This window comes from Anabrus simplex, chromosome 6 (assembly GCF_040414725.1).
Source record: "Anabrus simplex isolate iqAnaSimp1 chromosome 6, ASM4041472v1, whole genome shotgun sequence".
Classification (NCBI taxonomy): domain Eukaryota; kingdom Metazoa; phylum Arthropoda; class Insecta; order Orthoptera; family Tettigoniidae; genus Anabrus; species Anabrus simplex.
In genome coordinates, this window is record NC_090270.1 from 300,536,712 (window position 1) to 300,558,584 (window position 21,873).

Here is a 21,873-nt window from a genome sequence, read left to right on the forward strand (position 1 = left end):
CTACAGCCGTAACTAACTCCCGAGGACATGCAGCTCTCTCTGTATGAATGATGTACTGATGATGGCTTCCTCCCGGGTAAAATATTCTGGAGGTAAACTAGTCCCCCATTCGGATCTCCGGGTGGGGACTACACGAGAGGGGGCGATCATCAGGAAGATGGATACTGACATTCTGCGAGTCGGAGCGTGGAAAGTTAGAAGTTTGAATCGTTGTGGTAGGTTAGAGAATCTGAAAAGGGAGATGGATAGGCTAAAGTTAGATGTAGTTGGTATAAGTGAAGTACGTTGGCAGGAAGAACAAGATTTTTGGTCAGGCAACTACCGAATTATCAACACAAAATCAAACAGGGGAAATGCGGGAGTTGGTTTAATAATGAATAAGAAAATAGGGCAGCGGGTAAGCTACTACGACCAGCATAGTGAAAGAATTATTGTCGTCAAGATAGACACCAAACCAATACCCACCACAATAGTGCAGGTCTATATGCCTACTAGTTCAGCGGATGATGATGAAATCGAAAGAATATATGAAGAGATAGAAGATTTAATACAATATGTAAAAGGTGACGAGAATCTAATTGTGATGGGAGACTGGAATGCAGTGGTAGGCCAAGGAAGAGAAGGTAGTACAGTAGGAGAATTTGGATTGGGACAAAGGAACGAAAGAGGAAGTCGGCTAGTTGAATTCTGCACTGATCATAATTTAGTCCTTGCCAATACTTGGTTCAAACACCACAAACGACGGCTGTATACGTGGACGAGACCTGGAGACACTGGAAGGTATCAAATAGACTTCATTATAATCAGGCAGAGATTCAGAAACCAGGTGTTGGATTGCAAAACTTTCCCAGGAGCAGACGTGGACTCTGACCACAACTTGTTGGTCACGAAATGCCATCTGAAGTTGAAGAAATTGAAGAAAGGAAAGAATGCAAAAAGATGGGATATAGACAAGTTGAAAGAAAAGAGTGTGAGGGATTGTTTCAAGGAGCATGTTGCACAAGGACTAAATGAAAAGGCTGAAGGAAACACTATAGAGGAAGAGTAGAGAGTCATGAAAAATGAAGTCTGTAGGGCTGCTGAAGAAATGTTAGGAAGGAAGAAAAGATCAACTAAGAATCAGTGGATAACTCAGGAGATACTAGACCTGATTGATGAATGACACAATACAAGAATGCTAGAAATGAAGAGGGCAGAAAAGAATACAGGCGATTAAAGAATGAAGTGGATAGAAAGTGCAAGGTAGCTAAGGAAGAATGGCTGAAGGAGAAGTGCAAGGTTGTCGAAGGCTGTATGGTCCTGGGAAAGGTAGATGCTGCATACAGGAAAATCAAGGAAACCTTTGGAGAAAGGAAATCTAGGTGTATGAATATTAAGAGTTCAGATGGAAAGCCACTTCTAGGGAAAGAAGAGACGTAGCAGAAAGATGGCAGGAGCATATTCAACAGTTGTATCAAGGTAAAGATGTAGATAATTTGGTTCTGGAACATGTAGAGGCTGTTGATGCTGATGAAATGGGAGACCCAATTTTGAGGTCAGAGTTTGACAGAGCTGTGAGTGACCTCAATAGGAACAAGGCACCTGGAATTGATGACATTTCCACTGAATTACTGACTGCCTTAGGAGAAACCAGCATGGCAAGGTTATTTCATTTAGTGTGCAAGATGTATGAGACAGGAGAAATCCCATCCGATTTTCGGAAGAATGTTGTTATACCTATTCCCAAGAAAGCCGGTGCTGACAGGTGTGAAAACTACTGCACCATTAGTTTAGTATCTCATGCCTGCAAAATTTTAACACGTATTATTTACAGAAGAATGGAAAAACAAGTTGAAGCTGAGTTGGGAGAAGATCAGTTTGGCTTCAGAAGAAATGTAGGAACATGTGAAGCTATCCTGACTTTACGTCTGATCTTAGAGGATCGAATCAAGGACAAGCACACATACATGGCATTCGTAGATCCAGAAAAGGCATTCGATAATGTTGATTGGACCAAGCTATTTATGATTCTGAAGATAGGGATCAGATACCGAGAACGAAGAATTATCTACAATCTGTATAAAAATCAGTCTGCAGTGATAAGAATCGAGGGCTTTGAAAAAGAAGCAGCAATCCAGAAAGGAGTGAGGCAAGGCTGCAGTTTGTCCCCCTCTCCTTTTCAATGTTTACATAGAACAGGCAGTAAAGGAAATCAAAGAGAAATTTGGAAAGGGAATCACAGTCCAAGGAGAGGAAATCAAAACCTTGAGATTTGCCGATGATATTGTTATTTTATCTGAGACTGCAGAAGATCTCGAGAAGTTGCTGAATGGTATGGACGAAGTCTTGGGTAAGGAGTACAAGATGAAAATAAATAAGTCCAAAACAAAAGTAATGGAGTGCAGGCGAACGAAGGCAGGTGATGCAGGAAACATTAGATTAGGAAATGAAGTCTTAAAGGAAGTAGATGAATATTGTTACTTGGATAGTAAAATAACTAACGATGGCAGAAGTAAGGAGGACATAAAATGCAGACTAGCACAAGCAAGGAAGAGCTTTCTTAAGAAAAGTAATTTGCTCACTTCAAACATTGATATCGGAATTAGAAAGATGTTTTTGAAGACTTTCGTGTGGAGCGTGGCATTGTTTGGAAGTGAAACATGGACGATAACTAGCTCAGAACGAAAGAGAATAGAAGCTTTTGAAATGTGGTGTTACAGAAGAATGCTGAAGGTGAGATGGATAGATCGAATCACGAATGAAGAGATACTGAATCGAATTGGTGAGAGGAGATCGATTTGGCTAAATTTGACGAGAAGAAGAGATAGAATGATAGGACACATCTTAAGACACCCAGGACTTCTTCAGTTGGTTTTTGTAGGAAGTGTAGGTGGTAAGAACGGTAGGAGTAGACCAAGGTATGAATATGACAAGCAGATTAGAGCAGATGTAGGATGCAATAGTTACGTAGAAATGAAAAGGTTAGCACAGGATAGGGTGGCATGGAGAGCTGCATCAAACCAATCTTTGGACTGATGACTCAAACAACAACAAAACAGCTTCATGAACCCATACACCATTTATCAATTCAGTTTCTCTAGAGAGCTTATCTGGTTTTACCAACACCACATCTAGAATATTCGTCCCTATCATTGGTTCCATCACTTTCTGATTCAGCTGACCTTCCAAAATTAACTTATTTAACATTTGTTGTTCATGCTTTCTGTCATTTGCATTACCTTCCCTGTTAACATTTGGTAAACTGAGATCAACTGCTACAATCACATTGCTTTCTGTGTCATTACCCAAATAACTCTTTATTTAATCAAATAATTATGGATCAGCATCACCTCTTTCAGGTCTGTACATCCCAAAAACTTTAAGTTGTCTATTATCTTTAGAGATAAGCCTTATACCTAAAATTTCATATTGTTCATCCATAGGATTTTCATAGCTTACAAATTCTACTTTCATCAGTATGAATACTCTCCCTCTTTTCAATTCTATCCTGCCTCTATGATAAAAACTCCAGTTCTGGGAAAATTTCCATATCCATAATATCACTTCTCAGCAATAATTCAACTCTTGTTACAATATCTGTTCCATATCTACCTATCTATTTATCTATCTATCTTCTTCTTCTTGGCGCTTATCCCACTTTGCTGCACAGTCCGCTGCTGGTAAATATATATATATAGAACACACTGCTTGATCACCAAAAGGAATGTATAAGAAAGGAACATTATTCTTCGGAAACTATTGGGTACAACCAGGGAGACACAGCTATAGCCCTTTGCTATTCAACTGCAGAATATGCCTGGTATAGATCCAGCCATGCCAACCAAGTGGATATTGCCTTAAATGAGACTTGCAGACTCCTTACAGGTTGTTTGAGATCTACACCACTTGAAAAAGTGTACTGTCTAGCAGGTCCCCCCCCCCCCTCCAGATATACATTGTGAGTCTGCAGCCAGACTAGAGAAATGTAAGGCATTGGATATCAACCAGCAACCCGAATGCTTAAGTCAAGAGAAAGCTTCCTTCATTCAAAAGAAAGCTTCAATGAATCACCTTCAAAATGTTGAGTAAATTTACGGCGGTTGCAGAATGGATAGTACCTTCCAAACGCCTCCCTTCAGGTCATCAGGAAAGTTGGTCAACATGGAAGGCACTCAACAGGCTGCGCTCCAGAGTTGGCAGATCAAAGACCAAATAAGAAATTGGGGATTCATCTGTGATTCCACACTATGCAAATGCAATGAAGAGCAGACCGCAAACCATCTCCTTGTCTGCAAGTTGTAACCAACTACATGTTCTATTCAGACCTGGTTGAAGCCACCAAGGAAGCATGCGAACTGGCTAGACACTGGTCACACCGCATTAAAGTTTTATTTGTGTATGGTAGGCCCATATGATGTGATGTTAATTTGTTACTAGAAATATAAATATGCTTGTAATACCAATTTTTGAATGTATTTTATGTTATCTTTTATATCTTTGATGCTATACATTATGTTTCTGACATGTATAAAGAAATAAATTGTTTTCCTTTCCTTACAATATTTCTACTATTGAACACTATCAGCTTTATGTCAACCTTACTTGATTTCCAGCTCCCCTTACACTCATCACGCCCCAGGCAATCCTGCTCCACTCAATGTACCACCCTACAACCCTTCTAAATGAACCTCCTAACTGATATGTACCCCTGTAGCTCAAGTGAAGATCCCAATGTCCTACCCACCCTTTACGATCTATAAATCTCACACCTATTTTTCCACACACTCGTTCCATAGCATCATTTAAACATCCTTTAACCCTCTGGTGGGTGCACAGCCGCACTCAGTGTGGCAAATTCATTTGTTTTCACTCTGCTGATGAACATAGTTATTTCCCACCTTGGGAGCCAAGGTATGCTATGTTCATTATATCACCACTAGGTTTCAACTCAATTGATCGTTTATCTGCCTCTTGTCGGTCATCTATGGGCTGTGGAAGTTGACGGGTAGCATGATGCCACAGTGACGGAAGCGCACGCTCGCTCCAATAAGAGTTTTTTTCATACTTGGCGTAGGACGTGTTCGCTCTGTGTGTGCTGGTTTTACAGTTCACGTAGCTCGTCCGATGTGATGTAAGTATTATTCTTATAACTCTTCACACTGTAAATGTTCCAATATTATTTTTCACATCAGCAAATATGTTTCAGATCAATTTCATTTCCATAAATATAGGAGATTCTTTTGTTTTGTTTGCAAAATGTTTACTTTTATTTCTTTATAACATTAAACCTGATTTTTTTTATTTTTTTTTATCTAAACATATGTTCAAAAGTTATTACTTATCTCTTTCTTTTTGAAAGGGCTAAAAGACTGGCAATTGTGGAGGACATTCATCAAATCCTTCTAGAGTTTTTTGATGATCATCCAGATCTTCAACTTGAATTCCATGAGGACAAGGACAGGGATGAGAATGACAATCACGGACATATAGTTGTGGTGGAGGAAGAAAAGGATAGTGATACGGATCAGTGAGTGGATTTGGGAGCAGGTGAACCTGTCAATGCCAGAGATGATTTGAGATATTATTTAGGTAAAGACTTAGACACAATCTGGTGTAGCAAACCAGTTACTGAACCACGCAAAACTAGGTCGAGAAATATAATAAAAACTTTTCCCGGTCTGAAACAAATTGCAAGGGATACTAGAACTGAACTTGATGCATTTCTAAAATTCTTTGATTTTTCTATATCATTGACAATATTGTTGCATGAATTAATATTTTTTTTGACATTTTGCACCCCCCCCCCACTCAAAGAGAATTTTTGAGAAAGGGAGATTGCAATGTTAAAATGAGAACAGAAAAATGGCTCTTTTTTGGGGGGGTTTATCCCTGATGGAGACGGAAGACACACTAATGCTGAAGAATTATGGAAAGTAGACAGCATTGGTATGCCTATCGTAAGAGCTGTATTCAGTCTCAAGCGGTTTCGTTTTTTGATGTGAGCACTTCGATTTGATAATGAGCACACTCGTCAAGAATGACAACCATGTTATAATTTAGCAGCTATTAGGGAAAGCATTACAAACTTCCTCAATAATTGTCAATTGAAATATTCACACAGTGAGTTTGTAACAGTAGAGGAAATGCTCGTAGGATTTCGACAGCGCTGGGGTTTCATGCAGTATATGCCAAACAAAATGGCCAAGTATAGTATAAGATATATGCCTTGTACGACAGCAAAACATATCAAGAAGTTAGTAAAATAACCACCTAATCAATACTTTATTATTGCCTCAGGAAAAATTGAATTTAAATTAGAACTTACAGAACATGTTTCGACCACTTAGTGGTCCTCTTCAGCTGTATAAAGAAAGAATTGAGAAGAAAAACATCAGGACAATAAGCACAAATAATAAAAGTTCTTTGGAGACTCCTTTATTCAAAAATGGAGGTCATCAAGAACAGGACATCTTGCCTCTCGTTCTTGTTTGGAAAAGATGTTTATTCTGTGCTGTCTGGAGGGTTTGTCTTTGAGTGCAACCTGGTGAAGTAACGATGTGACACAGTCTGACATTTCATGCAAAGCTCTGGAGAGAAGGGAAGTAGAGTTTTGTCGTCATTTAAAATATCATGTGAGGGAGGAGGGAGATTGGGCTGTGCTTCTGCGATGTCGTGTTTGATTATATCTCTTGTCCGTCTTGTCTGTTTTATGTCTACCCATTCCAATAATAAAGTATCGATTAGGTGGTTATTTTACTAACTTCTTGATTATATTCATCGATACGGTCATGAAATGGACAACTTGTAAAGCAAAACATATTACATATCTAATTTGAGCTGTATTGCACAATTCAGAAACTAGAACCTTGTTTGATGCCCAATAAACCATTTGACATAGTAAAAAGACTGCTTCAGTACAAAATTCGAACTAAAACATCATCACAAAAAAATGTATCTTCATGAAAATGACTTGACTTTTCACATTTTTATTTTGAAGACTGGTGATATCTGTAGGTTCCTTGATTATTCCCAGAAATGTGCATTTACTTGATATTTTGTAGCAGGCACACTCTATGCGGCATGCGCCCGTCCATGTAATTTCTTAAGGCGCGCCAACCAGAGGGTTAAACTTCTCCTGTGCTATCATAACCAGATTCCATACATTCTCAACTATGTTAGCATCTATTCCTCTTTGCATTACATTTTTGGTACCAACATGGAGAATTACCATCTTCTCCTTCCCTTCTACTTTCCTCAATATCTGCCTTTACTTAATTCCTAGATAACACTCTACTCTGGTTCCCTTTCCTCTACACACATTCCCCACATGCCTAATAACTGGAGTTGCACATGACCAGGCTGTCAACACCACCCACCTCATTAGGTCCCTTGATCTCTCCTAACTTCCTTGAAGGCTACAGAATTTCCCTCCTACTCCCTTCTCTTCCTTTTTCCTTCTTGTTTTTTGTCTAGTAGCTTTATGTCGCACTGAGGCAGATAGATTTTATGGCGACGATGAGATAAGAAAGGCCTAGGAGTTGGAAGGAAGTGGCCATGGCCTTAGTTAAGGTACAGCCCCAGCTGGTACTTCCTACTATCTACTGTACGTTTCCCTTTCCCCTTGCCTTGCACCTCCTCTGTACATCTTCCCTTTTCTCCATCTTCCCTCTGCTGTTCTAACTGCAGTCACTCATACCGATTCCTCTCTCACTCCCTGATAACCCTAAGCTCTCATTTTCCTACCCCTTAAAACATTAGCCCATTTCTCTTCCACAACTTCTCCCTTTCCTTCCTCTCCTTTATGTTTACCTACCATATCCTGTACATTCACTGAGGGAGACCTACCTTCATTCCTGGTCATATTAAAAGCCTAATTATTTCCTTCAAACTCACTATCACTCATTATCCTTCATGCCTGCTCACACCCACAGTCCTTACACCTACCTCCCTCAGCCTTTCTTTTATATTTTTCACAGAAACATGAAATAATATGGAAATATCAACAAAAATAAAATAGCATATTCTGTGTATAAATATATATCTCAGAGGAAGGAATTACTGAAATACTGTATACTACACAAATATTTTATAACAGTAAAACAAGATACAGTACTACCAATAAATTAATGATGTTACAATTATTATTCTACTCAGCCATGTCCTAATTATAAAATAACAATCTAACTTAAAACTATAGAAATACAGTTACACTAAACATGTAAACACATAGACATAATAGTATTATTATTACTACTACTAACAAACTGAAATGATCTTGGATTTCTTCTAATTCTTGAGTCAAGTAATCCTGGTGAGGGTCCCGTACACTAGAAACTTACTCTAACTGGGGTCTTAACAGTGACTTATATGCTCTCTCCTTTACATTCCTACTACAATTCCTAAATGCCCTCATAACCAAATGAACAACTGTAACCTCTGTGATGTACAATGAGCAATATTCTCCCCAACAGAATGCAAAGATAAAATGTATTCAAATTCTCTAATAAACAAGGTCTTATTGAAAAAATGACTGACCTTGGGAAGAACAGGCGCTTCTTTTCCAGATAATCATTGAGCCCTTTCTGGATTTCATCAAGCAGAGTGTTGTTTTCTCTAAGTATTTTAAGCATATCTGGATAATCTGTTGCAGCAAGAACATGTCTGTCTAGTATTGTATTCGCCATAATCTCACGCCAACTCTTGTCCACACGCTTGAATTTACGAGATTCTTCTGGCATTTGCCTCATGATATCCTCTGAACTGAAGATTGGTTCTAGGTACATCCACGTTGCTTGACACTGAAATTACATAAAACACATAAGTGAGAACTGCATAACACAACACAAAAAAGTTATTATAAGTTCAAATGACTGATGTTGACTTATTGTTTATTGTTATTTTAAGGGGTCTAACATCTACATCATTTGACCCTGAGTAAAAATGTGAACTTCCCAGTTCAACAAGGGTTTTTTTTTTCATTCTGTTTTATGTTACACCAACACAGAGATGTCTTATGGTAACGATGGGATAGGAACGGGAAGGAAGCGACCATGGCCTTAATTAAGGTACAATCCCAGCATTTGCCTGCTACAAAAATTGGAAACAGTGGAAAACCATCTTCGGAGCTGCCAACAGTGGGGTTTGACCCACTATTCAAATAGAAAAATCACCTCTTAGAGTTTATGTTTGTTCTGAGAAATTGCAGAGTGAAGGACAGATAAATATACTGTAGGTTCCCCTTCCCTACCTTACATTTCAATGTATTTAAACCTCCTTATTTTTTAACTTTTTAATACCTTTTTGGTCATCATTGCTCTTGCTTGTTTGCTTCTGCAGTTGTTCATATACCCAACCCCAGCCCCCACTCCCACTCAAGCAGGGTAGACAAGCTAAGCTATACTAAGAATATTTATAAAACTAATGTTTCTCAACAAAGGAATCTTAAAGGATTCAGTATACTCCACTATAATGTTGTTATAATAATAAGTCTAACATCTGAATATATGAGAATTCTGGAGTCTTCTAGATGATGAAATATCAAAAATTCCAAAATCAAATGTTATTATTCTACTAGGTGATTTTAATGCACAGATAGGCAAAGAAAAAGTTTTCAGCAAAACAGTAGGGACATATCCAGCACACAAAAGAACAAACAAAAATGGCATGAGACTAATTAATGTCTGTAAATCCTTTCACCTAAAATTAATGGTGACCTTCTTTAAGAAATTTCCAAGAAAGGCTAAAACATGGGTGTCCTCAAACCCAATGTTAGGTGAGTTTCAATTGGACCATGTAGCTATTTCTCAAAAAAGTATTAAGGAAATTATGAATGTTAAAGTAATGAGAAGTGGGGAGTTTGACTCCGATCACTACCTCTCTAAAATTAAGCTAAAGCTTCTACCTCACAGGAATCAAAGAAGGCTGAGAAAATTAATGAAATACAACATAGATAGGCTCAATATTACACAAGCAACTATAGAAAATTTTCAGGAAGAAATTAAAATAACTCAGCATGGCAAATAGCCAGAATTATCTAAACAGATTAATAGTGCAGCAAAGAAAGTATGTGGATCAGTTAAAACTAAAAAGAAAGTATGGTGGAATAACGTGTGTGAGGAAGCACTAATCGAAAGAACGAAAAAGTGGAAAAAATTGAAATGTTCCGGAAAGAATTAATACTATGGGTTATTTAAACTACAAAGAAAAGGATAATAATTGAGAATAATTTTGTTAGAAATAACTCTCGAAATTTCTATCAGACCTTTAAGAATAATCTGAAAGGTTATCAGTCCTCGAGTATTTGCTTCAGAGATGCAAATGGTAAAACTGGCCTTAACAATGCCGAGAATTGTGAGATTCTGGTGAAACATTTCGAACATCTGCTGAAATGCCCTGAGCCAAATCATAAATTCAAATTTTCCAAAATTCACAAAAATCTAGAAGCTGGTACAATATACGCCACACATTTGAGTTTTCCTCCTCTACAGAAGAAATTCTGAACTTTAACATCTGTATCAACTTATAAGTTTTCTCAGAAGATGGCACTACCATAAATTTTGTGATTACAATTCAAGGCCATGACATACAGTACAGCAACACCAAAGTACTGTCAACTATTGTGTCTTATCACGCCCGGCTACAGAGGGCAGCCATTGAATTCCTGAAGCACACCAACAGCTTCAACCGTAAGGAGGAATATGAATGGGTAAACAAAGCCTGGTTTCCAGTCCTGAAAGCTTTAAATCCTGAAGGACATGATGGCTAAGGCAGAACAGGAAAAAGCAATGGGTGACCAGTTCCCTGTCTCCGCCAAAGCAGGTCAATTACAAGTAATAGAATCATTCCGTATTGACGGTTTTCACATTACAAAGGACCAATTCCAGCTATATAGGTCAAACAGGCCGCAATTTTGTCATAAGATATGCCGAACATTGCAACACTCTCAAATATAATAGTTTTTCAGCTATGAGTGAACATCATAAAGCATCCAGTCACAAATACACTTCAATAGATAAAGATCTTACGATCTTGCATTATGAGCAAAAAGGCACCTTTCCTATCCCATCGTCGGTGCGACGTAAAACAAATTATTTAAAAAATGAGATATATATTATGTTCATGTGGTGTGCCACCGAAATCGTGTTCTCGAGAGCATCCACGGCCACGTCTGCTTCCTTTCCACTCCTAGGCCTTTCCTATCCCATCATCACCATAAGGCCTATCTGTGTTGGTGTGACATAAAGCAAATCGTTAAAAAAAGAGAGAGAGAGAGAGAGAGAGAGAGAGAGAAGATATCCTCTGTATAGTTTGATGGAATTTTTTCTGAGAATTATTACTGGATCAGTCAATTTCAGCCATCAGTATGGTAATATAATTTGTCCCCACAAATTTGAATGGATGACAAGAATGAGCTCTTGGGTGTAAACAGATTCCGAAGAGAACTCCATATTTGGAACCTTTATAGGGTTGAGTTGAGTTTCTTACTGTTATCTAATACTTATGTACCAGATGAGGGTTGTGTGAAATTACTATGACATTACTCTCATCTCTAGCCATAAATCTGTGTTTTCATGCAGTCATAACTGCCTTTACAACAAATTGCAGAGTGTGAGAAATGACAGCTCTCTAGCAGTGTATTTTGCTTTTGCACTCGAACAACATCTAGCCTAGTGTATGGAAGTGTAGCAGGAGGCGGGAAGCGTCTCTTTCATCCAGCAGCAGCTCTTCTACAAGGTAATGGCCACTTAACATCTTTATTTCTCGCTAGCTCAGCAGTCTAAACCGCGGGGAAGGTCCGAAACCTTCAATATGTAACCTATCTCTTGTAACATGTAAACTTTTTTTTCAGTCTTTGTAAAACTTCATTTAACTTATCTTTAACTGTAATTCGGGGATAGAGAGTGCTTTACCCTCTTGAGCTCCCCTTCATTTGATTGGAGGTGACTACGTTTTCATAACCGATTTTCTACTCTTCCTTAATGTGTTAAAATTTTTCTTATACGAGTCACCTCCCTAGTTTGGGAATAGCCCCTGTGTCATCGGCCTAGTGCCTTTTAGGTTTTAAAAAGTGTATTTGGGAGTGCTGATACACGCCTCCATTCTTTTTGCATTTAGGGCCATTTAAATTAACCTATTATTTGTTTTAAGGCCCTGTATGCTGGGTACGAGATACCCCTGTTTTAATTCTTGTAAGTTGTACCTTGATGGCAAGTGATTGTAAGGTATGGTATTGCCTTGAATAGGCTTGAAAGACTGAGAGCGGGTCAGCTCTTTCTGGTGTTTTGAAAGGTGCCTCTAGGAGGCTTGACATTACTAGGTGGGAGCAAGTGCTCCTTGAATGAAGGGGTTTTCTGCCCTTTGATCAAATGAGTATCCCTTGGTAAAGTTGGGCTAGTAGCTCAAGGATTGTGTAATTGGGGCTCGAAGCCCAGAACTTGTAAAGACCCCGAAACTCGGGCGTTCGTTTGTAAAATTATACCTTGTACCTGATTAGTGGATGGTGGTCAAGTTGTTATTTGTTTAAATTCTATGTGAAATTTGTTAAGTTTATCTACTATTGAAAATAAAATCTTTATTGAAATTTTAATTCATCTTTCAGCTTTCTACTTAGACGCATTCCAGCCCGCACCTTCTTTCACCTCTGCCTTACACGGGTAACCCCGTAACTATTATTATTATTATTATTATTATTATTATTATTATTATTATTATTAATAACGAAAAGACTGATACCTTCTCTGGGAGTATGGGTTGCCCGAAATCATGGTGAAGTGAACTACTATCTCACACAGTTCTTGACAGGTCATGGATACTTCCGAAAATTTCTTCATAGACTAGGGCTAGCAACTAGTCTGGTGTGCTTATACTGTGGTGATATCGATGACGTATTACATATTTTCTTTGTGTGTGTTCATTGGCTGCCACAAAGATACTTCTAAGAAGTTATGCAGGGAGAATTGACGCCAGAAGGGTACGTGTCAGTAATGCTACGAAGTCAAGAGTCTTAGGACCAGGTGGCAGTCTACGTAGAAAATATTCTGCGTCAGAAGAAGAAGGACCTGGATGATTATGACAGACAGTAAAGCAGAAGAAGGAAGATGAAGCAAAGGATGCATTAAGCACGACATCCGTCCTGAAGTAATGCGAGAGCGGTTTCTGGGGCAGTGATAAACGTCGTGGAAAAAGGGAATGTAGTTTTTAGTGGGTAAGAACATCCACACACTTCTTGAGTGCGGACCCCCACAAGCGTCTTATGAAAGATTTTCCACACTACCTCGCAAAAAAAAAAAATATATCATCATCATCATCATCATTATCACTGTTACCAGGTTTTCGTGGATCACAGAGAGGAGAAAGAAGGTGCTGGTTTAAATGGGTCTATCTGTGACACCAAAGATTAATTTGAAACTTTAAAATAAGGATTATATTTCTTTTCAGATCACAAACTTAACAAAATTCTTCACTTAGTAAAAAAGAAAAAATCAATGTATCCGGTACAATGACAATTTAGATACAAGAATAGAAAACCCCAGAGTAGGGAAATTTAACAGTTTTGGACTTCAAGCTCCAACTTTACAAGTTTCAATGACACCGATGTAGCGTTTAATTAGAAACAAGCACTTTGCTCCAACCGTTACAATTTACAGCCTTCCAGAGGCACCCCTCAACATTACAGCAATCTCAGAAAAGAGCTTACATGCTCTCCAACTTCAACCAAGGAGGCTGTGCTCCCAATTTCTTACATCCTACTCAAAGCAATATTACACAAAAATCTTACAATTTCTGGCCTCTCTACGCACAACCTACAATTTACAATACCTTTACACAGGGGTATCTACTACCCATACTACTGGGCCTTCATGGAAAGAAGAACAGGTAAATATTACTGGCCCAAACTAAAAATGTATGGAGGCATGCACTCACGCTCCTTGAAAACCAAGTATAAAACCCTAATTGGGCTCGCGGCCCGATGATACAAAGGCTAATCCCAAGCTACTGAGGTAACTAGAATGAAAGGTAAATATAATGCTTTACAAGAAAAGAAACAGTTACAAAATCGTAGTCACATCAAGATAAATTGAAGGGGGACTCGAGAGGGAAACACACTCTCTATCCCCGATTTACAGTTTAAGACTTTGTGAAATTTTACGTGAAAAGGAAGAAGTTTACATTTTAGAAATCAAACGGTTACATAGTTAAAACTTAGAACCTTCCCCTCGGGCAAGTTTGTGGAGACAGCTAACCTGATAAGTCCTCACGAAATGTCTTGTAGAAACTCCGAGTGTTGTTTTTCTGGAAATCCTGTTCTATCTCTGTGAGTGTTTTTCTCGTATGTACGTTTTTCGTGGCAGATTGTTTTTGAGGTCTGCTTTTTAGTCTTATGGAAATTCTCCCATCTGTCAACTGTTCGGTGTCCATTCCATAGATTCCGTGCTTTTATTCTGTCCTTGACAGCTTCATCACAGGTTGTGTTCCGCCATCTGTATTTACGTTTCCTGGGTGGCTGTCCAAATTCCATTGCTGATGACTGTAATGTGTTGCGAATGTCTGGCTACACCTCAGGATCTTGATCGTGTATGTCACGTAAGAAAACATCAGCATTCTTCCTCAGGCAGTCCGGGTCCACTCTTGGAAATCGGTTGCCTTTAGGTCTGTATCTGAATAGACAACTCCCTTCTGTACTTAAACATTCTGAATCTCCAGCATATTCTTCACAGAAATAGCAACATGATCAATCTGGAATTCCCCTAGTAATGGGTTAGGTGATCTCCAAGTTTTCTTTTTATGTAAAGGTCTCATAAAGTGCGTGGACATGAGTCTCAGCTTGAATGATGTACAAAAGCTTATTAGACATACTCCATTCTTATTAGTCTGCCGATATGCAGGATGAAGTCCTACGATTGATCTGTATTTTTTTTCTTTTCTCTGCCAACCTGTACAATGAAATCCCCTAGTAAGATTTTAACGTGATGTTTAGTGTAATCTGTGGTGGGACGGAGAACTGGAACTAACCATTGTGTGTTCTAAAATTAATTATTGAGTTTGGAAATGTAAATTACTATTTAGCCTTTATTTGAAAATCATTGATTATAGTGTACCAGTGTACCAGTTTATTGTTGGACAGAATGAATATTGCAAGATGCGAGAAGTAACTTAAAGATGCAAGAAGTATTTTGAAATGAGTGTTGTATTTACATTTTATGTAACTTGAAGATGCAAGAAGTATTTTGAAATGATTGTTGTATTTACATTTTATGTAACTTGAAGATGCAAGAAGTATTTTGAAATGAGTGTTGTATTTAAATATTATGTAACTTGAAGATGCAAGAAGTATTTTGAAGTGATTGTTGTATCGAAATTTTATGTAACTTGAAGAAGTAGAATAACTGAAGAAATTTTTTACGTGACCAAATGTTGATTTGATGTTTGTAATGTGATTGAAAAATTTAAAAGGTACTTTAATTTTGGGACATCCTATAACGCATGTGCGATTACCGCTGTTGAAATAGGTGTTGCAATTCCTCTTACTTCAGCAAGTCAGGCAATGACCATATATGGTCATACAAATGGAATGGCCAAAAGTACGGGCATTCCAATTGGCGAAAAGAACGGGAATCTAGTGGAAATTACATCCGATTGGTTGATTCTGATCAGGCCATTTCCGGTCTTCTGCCGGTTTCGGGAGTATGATGCGAGTTCTTGGCGTCTATTCCATCTGACCGTTGCCGAGTGAGGATGCGCTCGAGGCTTTCCCCTCCGGGAACCCTACCTCCTAATTAGTAAGTGCCATTTCTATTGCCATTTCAAAGTTTTCTGATTTCGTTTGATTTAATTTAATTCGGTATTTTCTTGCTTAATGTCATTTTCAAAGTTTGTAATTTTAATTCTTTCACCTGCATTTTTAATCAAAAATCATTGTAAGTCTGCATATGCCTACGACATTAAACTTGTATTTTACCAAGTGATTTAAGTATCCTGATTAGGTCTTCATTTGTTTAGCTGATCTGTATCTGTCGTTAAACAGATTTGCTTTGTAAGTTAAGTATCAGTTGCTATGTCAATTAACTTTGTTTCTTGTAATGTTTGTTTGGTTAATTTTAATAAAGTTGAGCTAGAGGGTGTTTCTTGTAAGCCTTTCCTCCCCCATAATGTCATATCTTCCTATGGACCTCATAGGGATCCTGCACCTTCCACAACCCTTTCTTAATTGTCATTATTAGGCCTATAAGTTCCCAAGCGTATGATTTGATTTTGCGTATTTAGAAGTTTTCCGCCACGTTTCCGAGTTTTGATATGTAACCGCCGCTTCAGCGTCATTTTACGATTTCACTTTTCACATTAAGGTGTCAGTTTTATTATTATTATTATTATTATTATTATTATTATTATTATTATTAATATTATCATTATTATTATTATTATTATTAGCATGTTTAGGCGTAATTATCTCGACAGTGGCTACATTGTTATCAGAGCATGTGTTATGTAAGGAGATAGGGTTGACAATAATCATTCTCAGCTAACTTTTCTAAAATTAATTTGAAATCTTAAGTTTGAATATAGGTTGTAATTGTTACATGTGTATTCTTAATGCCTGTTTTTCTTTTTTCATCATTATTGCACGAGTTCATCTCACCACGTATTTTTCGTGTGGCAATGTGCAGTTTGTGTTGCTGTGTTTCACCTTGTAATTAGTGGCGGGAGGAAAAGGTAAGTCACTATCTGTAACAAATTTTTCTGTTTCATGGTTAATTTTCATTATATTTCTTTGGTTGCAAGTCTTCTACTGACCACATGCTTTCTTAAGGTTATAGTACCACATTGCATGTGCCATGTTCTAAATTAAGTCTTCGGAGATAAATTTCAATGTGTGGTTGTTAACTTTACGGTAGTTTTTTCGATTTGTGTTCCGACTGTAACATCTGTGTAATTTCCTGGTTGCTTTAAACTACGTTGTGAAATCGTGCTAAGTACTGTACTTCTGTGTCTGAATTCATGTTTAGCTGAAGTGTGTTGAAAACAGCTGAGCATTTGACCCACTGCGAAGTGTACACACCCTACATCCAAACGTTATCGCGTGTCGCATTCTGCTTGTTTTTCCAGACACTGTACAGTAAATTGTAGTGTGAATTGTCAGTGTGATCATTGTGTTCTGGTGAAGTTTTAGCATGGAGTCTCTTTCGTTTTTCTGGAATTTTTGTTTTCGTAAATTCTTGGCAATAATTTTGAGGTTAAAGTTCGTAATTTTCGTCTATTTCTTCGAGTGTTTTTCTGTTTGCAAATCTCGTGTTTTAGCAAAGTATGTTCAAAATTTTGTTCCTTGTTGCCTGTTGTGTTTTCTTCGGCAGTATTCTACGTGTGTGATCTTCTAAAATTATTTTGTGTTGTAGTTTAGCTCGGTGTGTATTTAAATTTCTGGTCATGTGGTGGTGTTTTTTGGTCCTTTGCTGTATCTGGGTTCATTTCTGAGAAGGTATGGGACTATTTGGGATGGTTCCCAGCCAGTTGCTAAATTCAATCGTTTCCTAGTTTGTCTTATGGAGCGTATCCATCGTGTCTTACGGGTTACGGATCTGCACTTGTGCTGATGACATGTTTGAAATCTGGTGCATCTGGTATGAGATTCCTCATAATCTTTTTCTTGGTGTTAGGTGCCTAGATGGAAAATAATGTCCCTTGTTATTGTATGAATACTACGAAAATTTTCTACAAATGTTCATTTTGGTGTCATGCTGAGCTGTTAATTTTGGTTAAATTTGTAGTTGGTCTGCAGGTCATCAAGATTTTCATTTCTGTCACTTTGAATTCATCACTTGTGAAATTATGAAGGTGTCACAATTTAGCTAAGCCAATCAATTCATTTTTCCCCTGTTTTGTTTTATTCGATTTTCTCGATGTTAAAATTTCTTTTGTTATTGGTGTCGTGTCCTCTAAATTCATTTACACAGTTTCTGGGAGTATGGGATCCTGTCGACTGAGTAAAGTTCTAAAATTGGATAGCCAGGCCATATCTGTCTTACCATTTTTGTAAATAACTAAAAGTCTGTCTTGGGTGCCTTGTACTGAGACTTAGGGCTTAAGGTGCTGAGAGGCCATTCCTCTCCTGGGAGTACGGTATTGGCCCTAAGAGTCTCACTGTCATGTGATGTGTTCAAGGGTACTTGAGGTCATGTTTTGTCCTTTTGCTTTCTGGGTACTACTTGATGTGACTTCGCACGGGTGTTTTTGCACGTGTGTGTACTGTGTTTTTGTGATGTCGTATGATGGAGTCGGTGTTGAGGTCATGTGTGCCTTTTACCATTTGTTAGTTATGCTGATTCAGAAGTCATTGCACTTGTGCCTTGTGTGTGTTGGTGGTATTGTGTGTGTCGGAGGACAGATGGGCTCAGTAGTCTTGTCGTGCTGTTATATGATAATCTCTGGTATGAAGGTCTTACTTGTGCCTTTTTACTTCTTATATCAGTGAGTTGGATTTCTGTATGCACACTCTTGCATTGCTCTCCTTCTTTTTATTTTGGAGTTTCTGTTGGTAAATGTAATGTGATACCAATTTGGTTTTCCTGGCTTAGTTTCATTTGAAATTTGATTGGTGTGCCATGTAATACGTAATATGAGTTATCTGTGTTAAAAATTTTATGAGTACCTACATGACATGGTAAATGAATAGTGACTTACTAACCTCAAATCATTGGAATATGGTTGCAAGTTAACGTAATTAAGTACTTATTTCCCTGTTTTGAGTTCTCTTGCAACATTCTAAATTTAACCTTTTATTTGTTTTGTTATTTATCTTAATGTTGGGTGATTAAGAATGCACACGGTAACTTAATTTAGTAATTATAAGGGATTTATTTAGTTATACGCAAAATTTTGGGTAAAAGTCTGGCTGGCAATCTCCAGGATCTTATAGTTTAATTGAGTATATTAGTTGTAATTAGGATGGTCATTTATGACCGTACAAGGTATACTTTAATGTTATTTGTTTTGGAGTAAGATTAGAATTTTATTAATGTCCATAGTTAGGGATTTAAAAAAGTTTTGGTACTAGGGTAAACTCAGGTGAATTTTCTTTAGTATTTGAAAAATTTCCTAAATCCTGAAATAGCACTTGCCAATGGGCCTGGGGTATCCCAGAACTATGGAAGGGGACCTCCCTAGGGAGCGCTGTTATTTGTTACCTAAAAAGCAATAAAACCCACCCTTGAAACTCAACTTTTAAGTCAGTTCAAGACAGTGGCCTTATTTCTTCAGTTCCACATTTCTGCTGCGTCTACTTATGCTCCAGTGACTGCAATACCATGGCCCCTGTTCAATGTATGGTGTCTGCTTGGAGCCTGCAATGTACCTAGGGGCCACTAATATCCGAAGGTGGAGGGGGAAAGTGTTTCTGATGGCGGCAGTCGGCAGTGCTGCGCCAGCATCCTTCGCCAGTTATGGGCCAGTTCACTAAGCTGGTGGGCTGTGCTGAGGCTGCAAGAGAGCAAAGGTGGGACTGCAATATGGATGGAGATCGTTGGCATCGGTCGCGGTCATTGGCTTCATTTGACAGCAATACCAATGCTCAACTTGTGATTGTTTTTATCTGTACAGATGTTCCTGAAGAGAACGAAGATAAAAATTTGTGGTGTGGTCCAATTGTGGTGTTGTAAGAATCTTCAAATCTCCATTAAAGCCTCCCTTTAATTTCATTAAAAAAAATTTTGTTGAGCTGATCTTGACTTTGGGAGGAGGAGAATATAATATGTGATGGGATGGAGAACTGGAACTAACCATTGTGTGTTCTAAAAGTAATTATTTAGTTTGGAAATGTAAATTACTATTTAGCCTTTATTTGAAAATCATTGATTACAGTGTTTCTTAATATGTGTACCAGTTTATTGTTGGACAGAATGAACATTGCAAGATGTGAGAGGTAACTTGAAGATGCAAGAAGTATTTTGAAATGAGTGTTGTATTTACATTTTATGTAACTTGAAGATGCAAGAAGTATTTTGAAGTGATTGTTGTATCGAAATTTTATGTAACTTGAAGAAGTAGAATAACTGAAGGAATTTTTTATATAACTTGACAAAATGTTAATTTGATGTTTGTAATGTGATTGAAAAATTTAAAAGGTATTTTAATCTTGGGACATCCTATACCACACGTGCGATTACCGCTGTTGAAATAGGTGTTGCAATTCCTCTTGCTTCAGCAAGTCAGGCAATGACCATATATGGACATACAAATGGAATGGCCAAAAGTACGGGCATTCCAATTGGCGAAAAGAACGGGAATCTAGTGGAAATTACATCCGATTGGTTGATTGTGATTGGGCCATTTCCGGTCTTCTGCCGGTTTCGGGGGTTAAATGATGCGAGTTCTTGGCGTCTATTCCATCTGACCGTACCCGAGTGCGGATGCGCTCGAGGGTTTCCCCTCCGGGAAACCTACCTCCTTAACGGTAAGTGCCATTTCTATTGCCATTTCAAAGTTTTCTGATTTCATTTGATTTAATTTAATTCCTTTTGCATTTCGGTATTTTCTTGCTTAACGTCATTTTCAAAGTTTTAAATTCAATGTGTCTGAGTTTGCTCTAGATTCCCGTCGCTTGTAATTTTAATTCTTTCATCTGCATTTTAAATCAAAAATCATTGTAATTCTGCATAAGCCTATGACGTTAAACTTGTATTTTACCAAGTGATTTTTAAGTATCCTGATTAGGTCTTCATTTGCCTAGCTGATCTGTATCTGTCGTTAAACAGATTTGCTTTGTAAGTTAAGTATCAGTTGCTATGTCAATTAACTTTGTTTCTTGTAATGTTTGTTTTGTTAATTTTAATATAGTTGAGCTAGAGGGTGTTTCTTGTAAGCCTTTTCTCCCCCATAACATCATACCTTCCCATGGACCTCATTAGGGATCCTGCACTTTCCACAATCCTTTCTTAGTTGTCATTATTAGGCCTATAAGTTCCCAAGCGTATGATTTGATTTTGTGTATTTAGAAGTTTTCCGTCACGTTTCCAAGTTTTGATGTGTAACCACCGTTTCAGTGTCATTTAACAATTTCACTTTTCATATTAAGCGTCAGTTTTATTATCATTATTATTATTATTATTATTATTATTATTATTATTATTATTATTATTATTATTATTATTATTAAGTGTAGGCGTAATTATCTCGATAGCGGCTACATTTAGGGATCTTGCTAGTAGTTTCTTCAAGCAGTTCCCAAAAGTCCTCTACTTTCTGAGGATTTTTCTTATTGTCTCGGTTAGTGGGGGCATGGGCATATATTTTGTTGCTTCACTGTAAGCACTGAGATTCTTTCACATGGGGATGTAAAGTCGATGACTGAATCTAAGATGGTTTTCCTTACTGCAAAGGCCGTCCCAAGTATTGATAAATTCCGTTTGAAATATATGGCTGGTTTACTCTTAAATATCCTGAAGTTTTCAGAGTCAAAGTGGTTCTCATCTTGGAATCTGGTTTCTTGCATCGCTAGGATTTGAATATCAAATTTGTCCACAGCATCAGTCAGTTGTTTAAGCTTTCCAGTTTTCAGCAGTGTGTTGATGTTAATAGTACCAAGGAAGTTCATTTTTTTTTTGGGCTTGGAGATTTTGAGAAGCTCCGATCCTTTTCTGAAGCATGATGTTCCCGATCCCCCAGAATCCGACGATCGGGAGAAACTGGACCTGCGTCCGGGGCCTGGGGTAGTTGCATTGGTAGCATGTGTTCCATCATGCTAGGGTTACAAGTTAAAAATACAACTAGTGGTGATCTTTTGGGAAAGATCACAAAAATACAACTTGAATGTTGAGATTGAGAGGTGCCTCGAGATATTCGTGGCTGTGGGCAGGCATTTCCTCCTAACCCAAAAGGTTATGGTTTTCCCCGCCAATACTCGGG

The 21,873-nt window shown here is 37.9% G+C and overlaps 1 protein-coding gene across 1 annotated transcript in view; it reads right to left on the reverse strand.

The window, feature by feature from the left end:
* The window catches only part of Dnah3 (dynein heavy chain 3, axonemal), a 912,075-nt gene that overhangs the window by 580,028 nt on the left and 310,174 nt on the right, over positions 1 to 21,873 (reverse strand). The window contains exon 20 of the mRNA XM_068228454.1: positions 8,515 to 8,777. Coding sequence (XP_068084555.1) covers positions 8,515 to 8,777 — 263 coding nt within the window. The remainder of the gene's footprint in view (positions 1 to 8,514; positions 8,778 to 21,873) is intronic.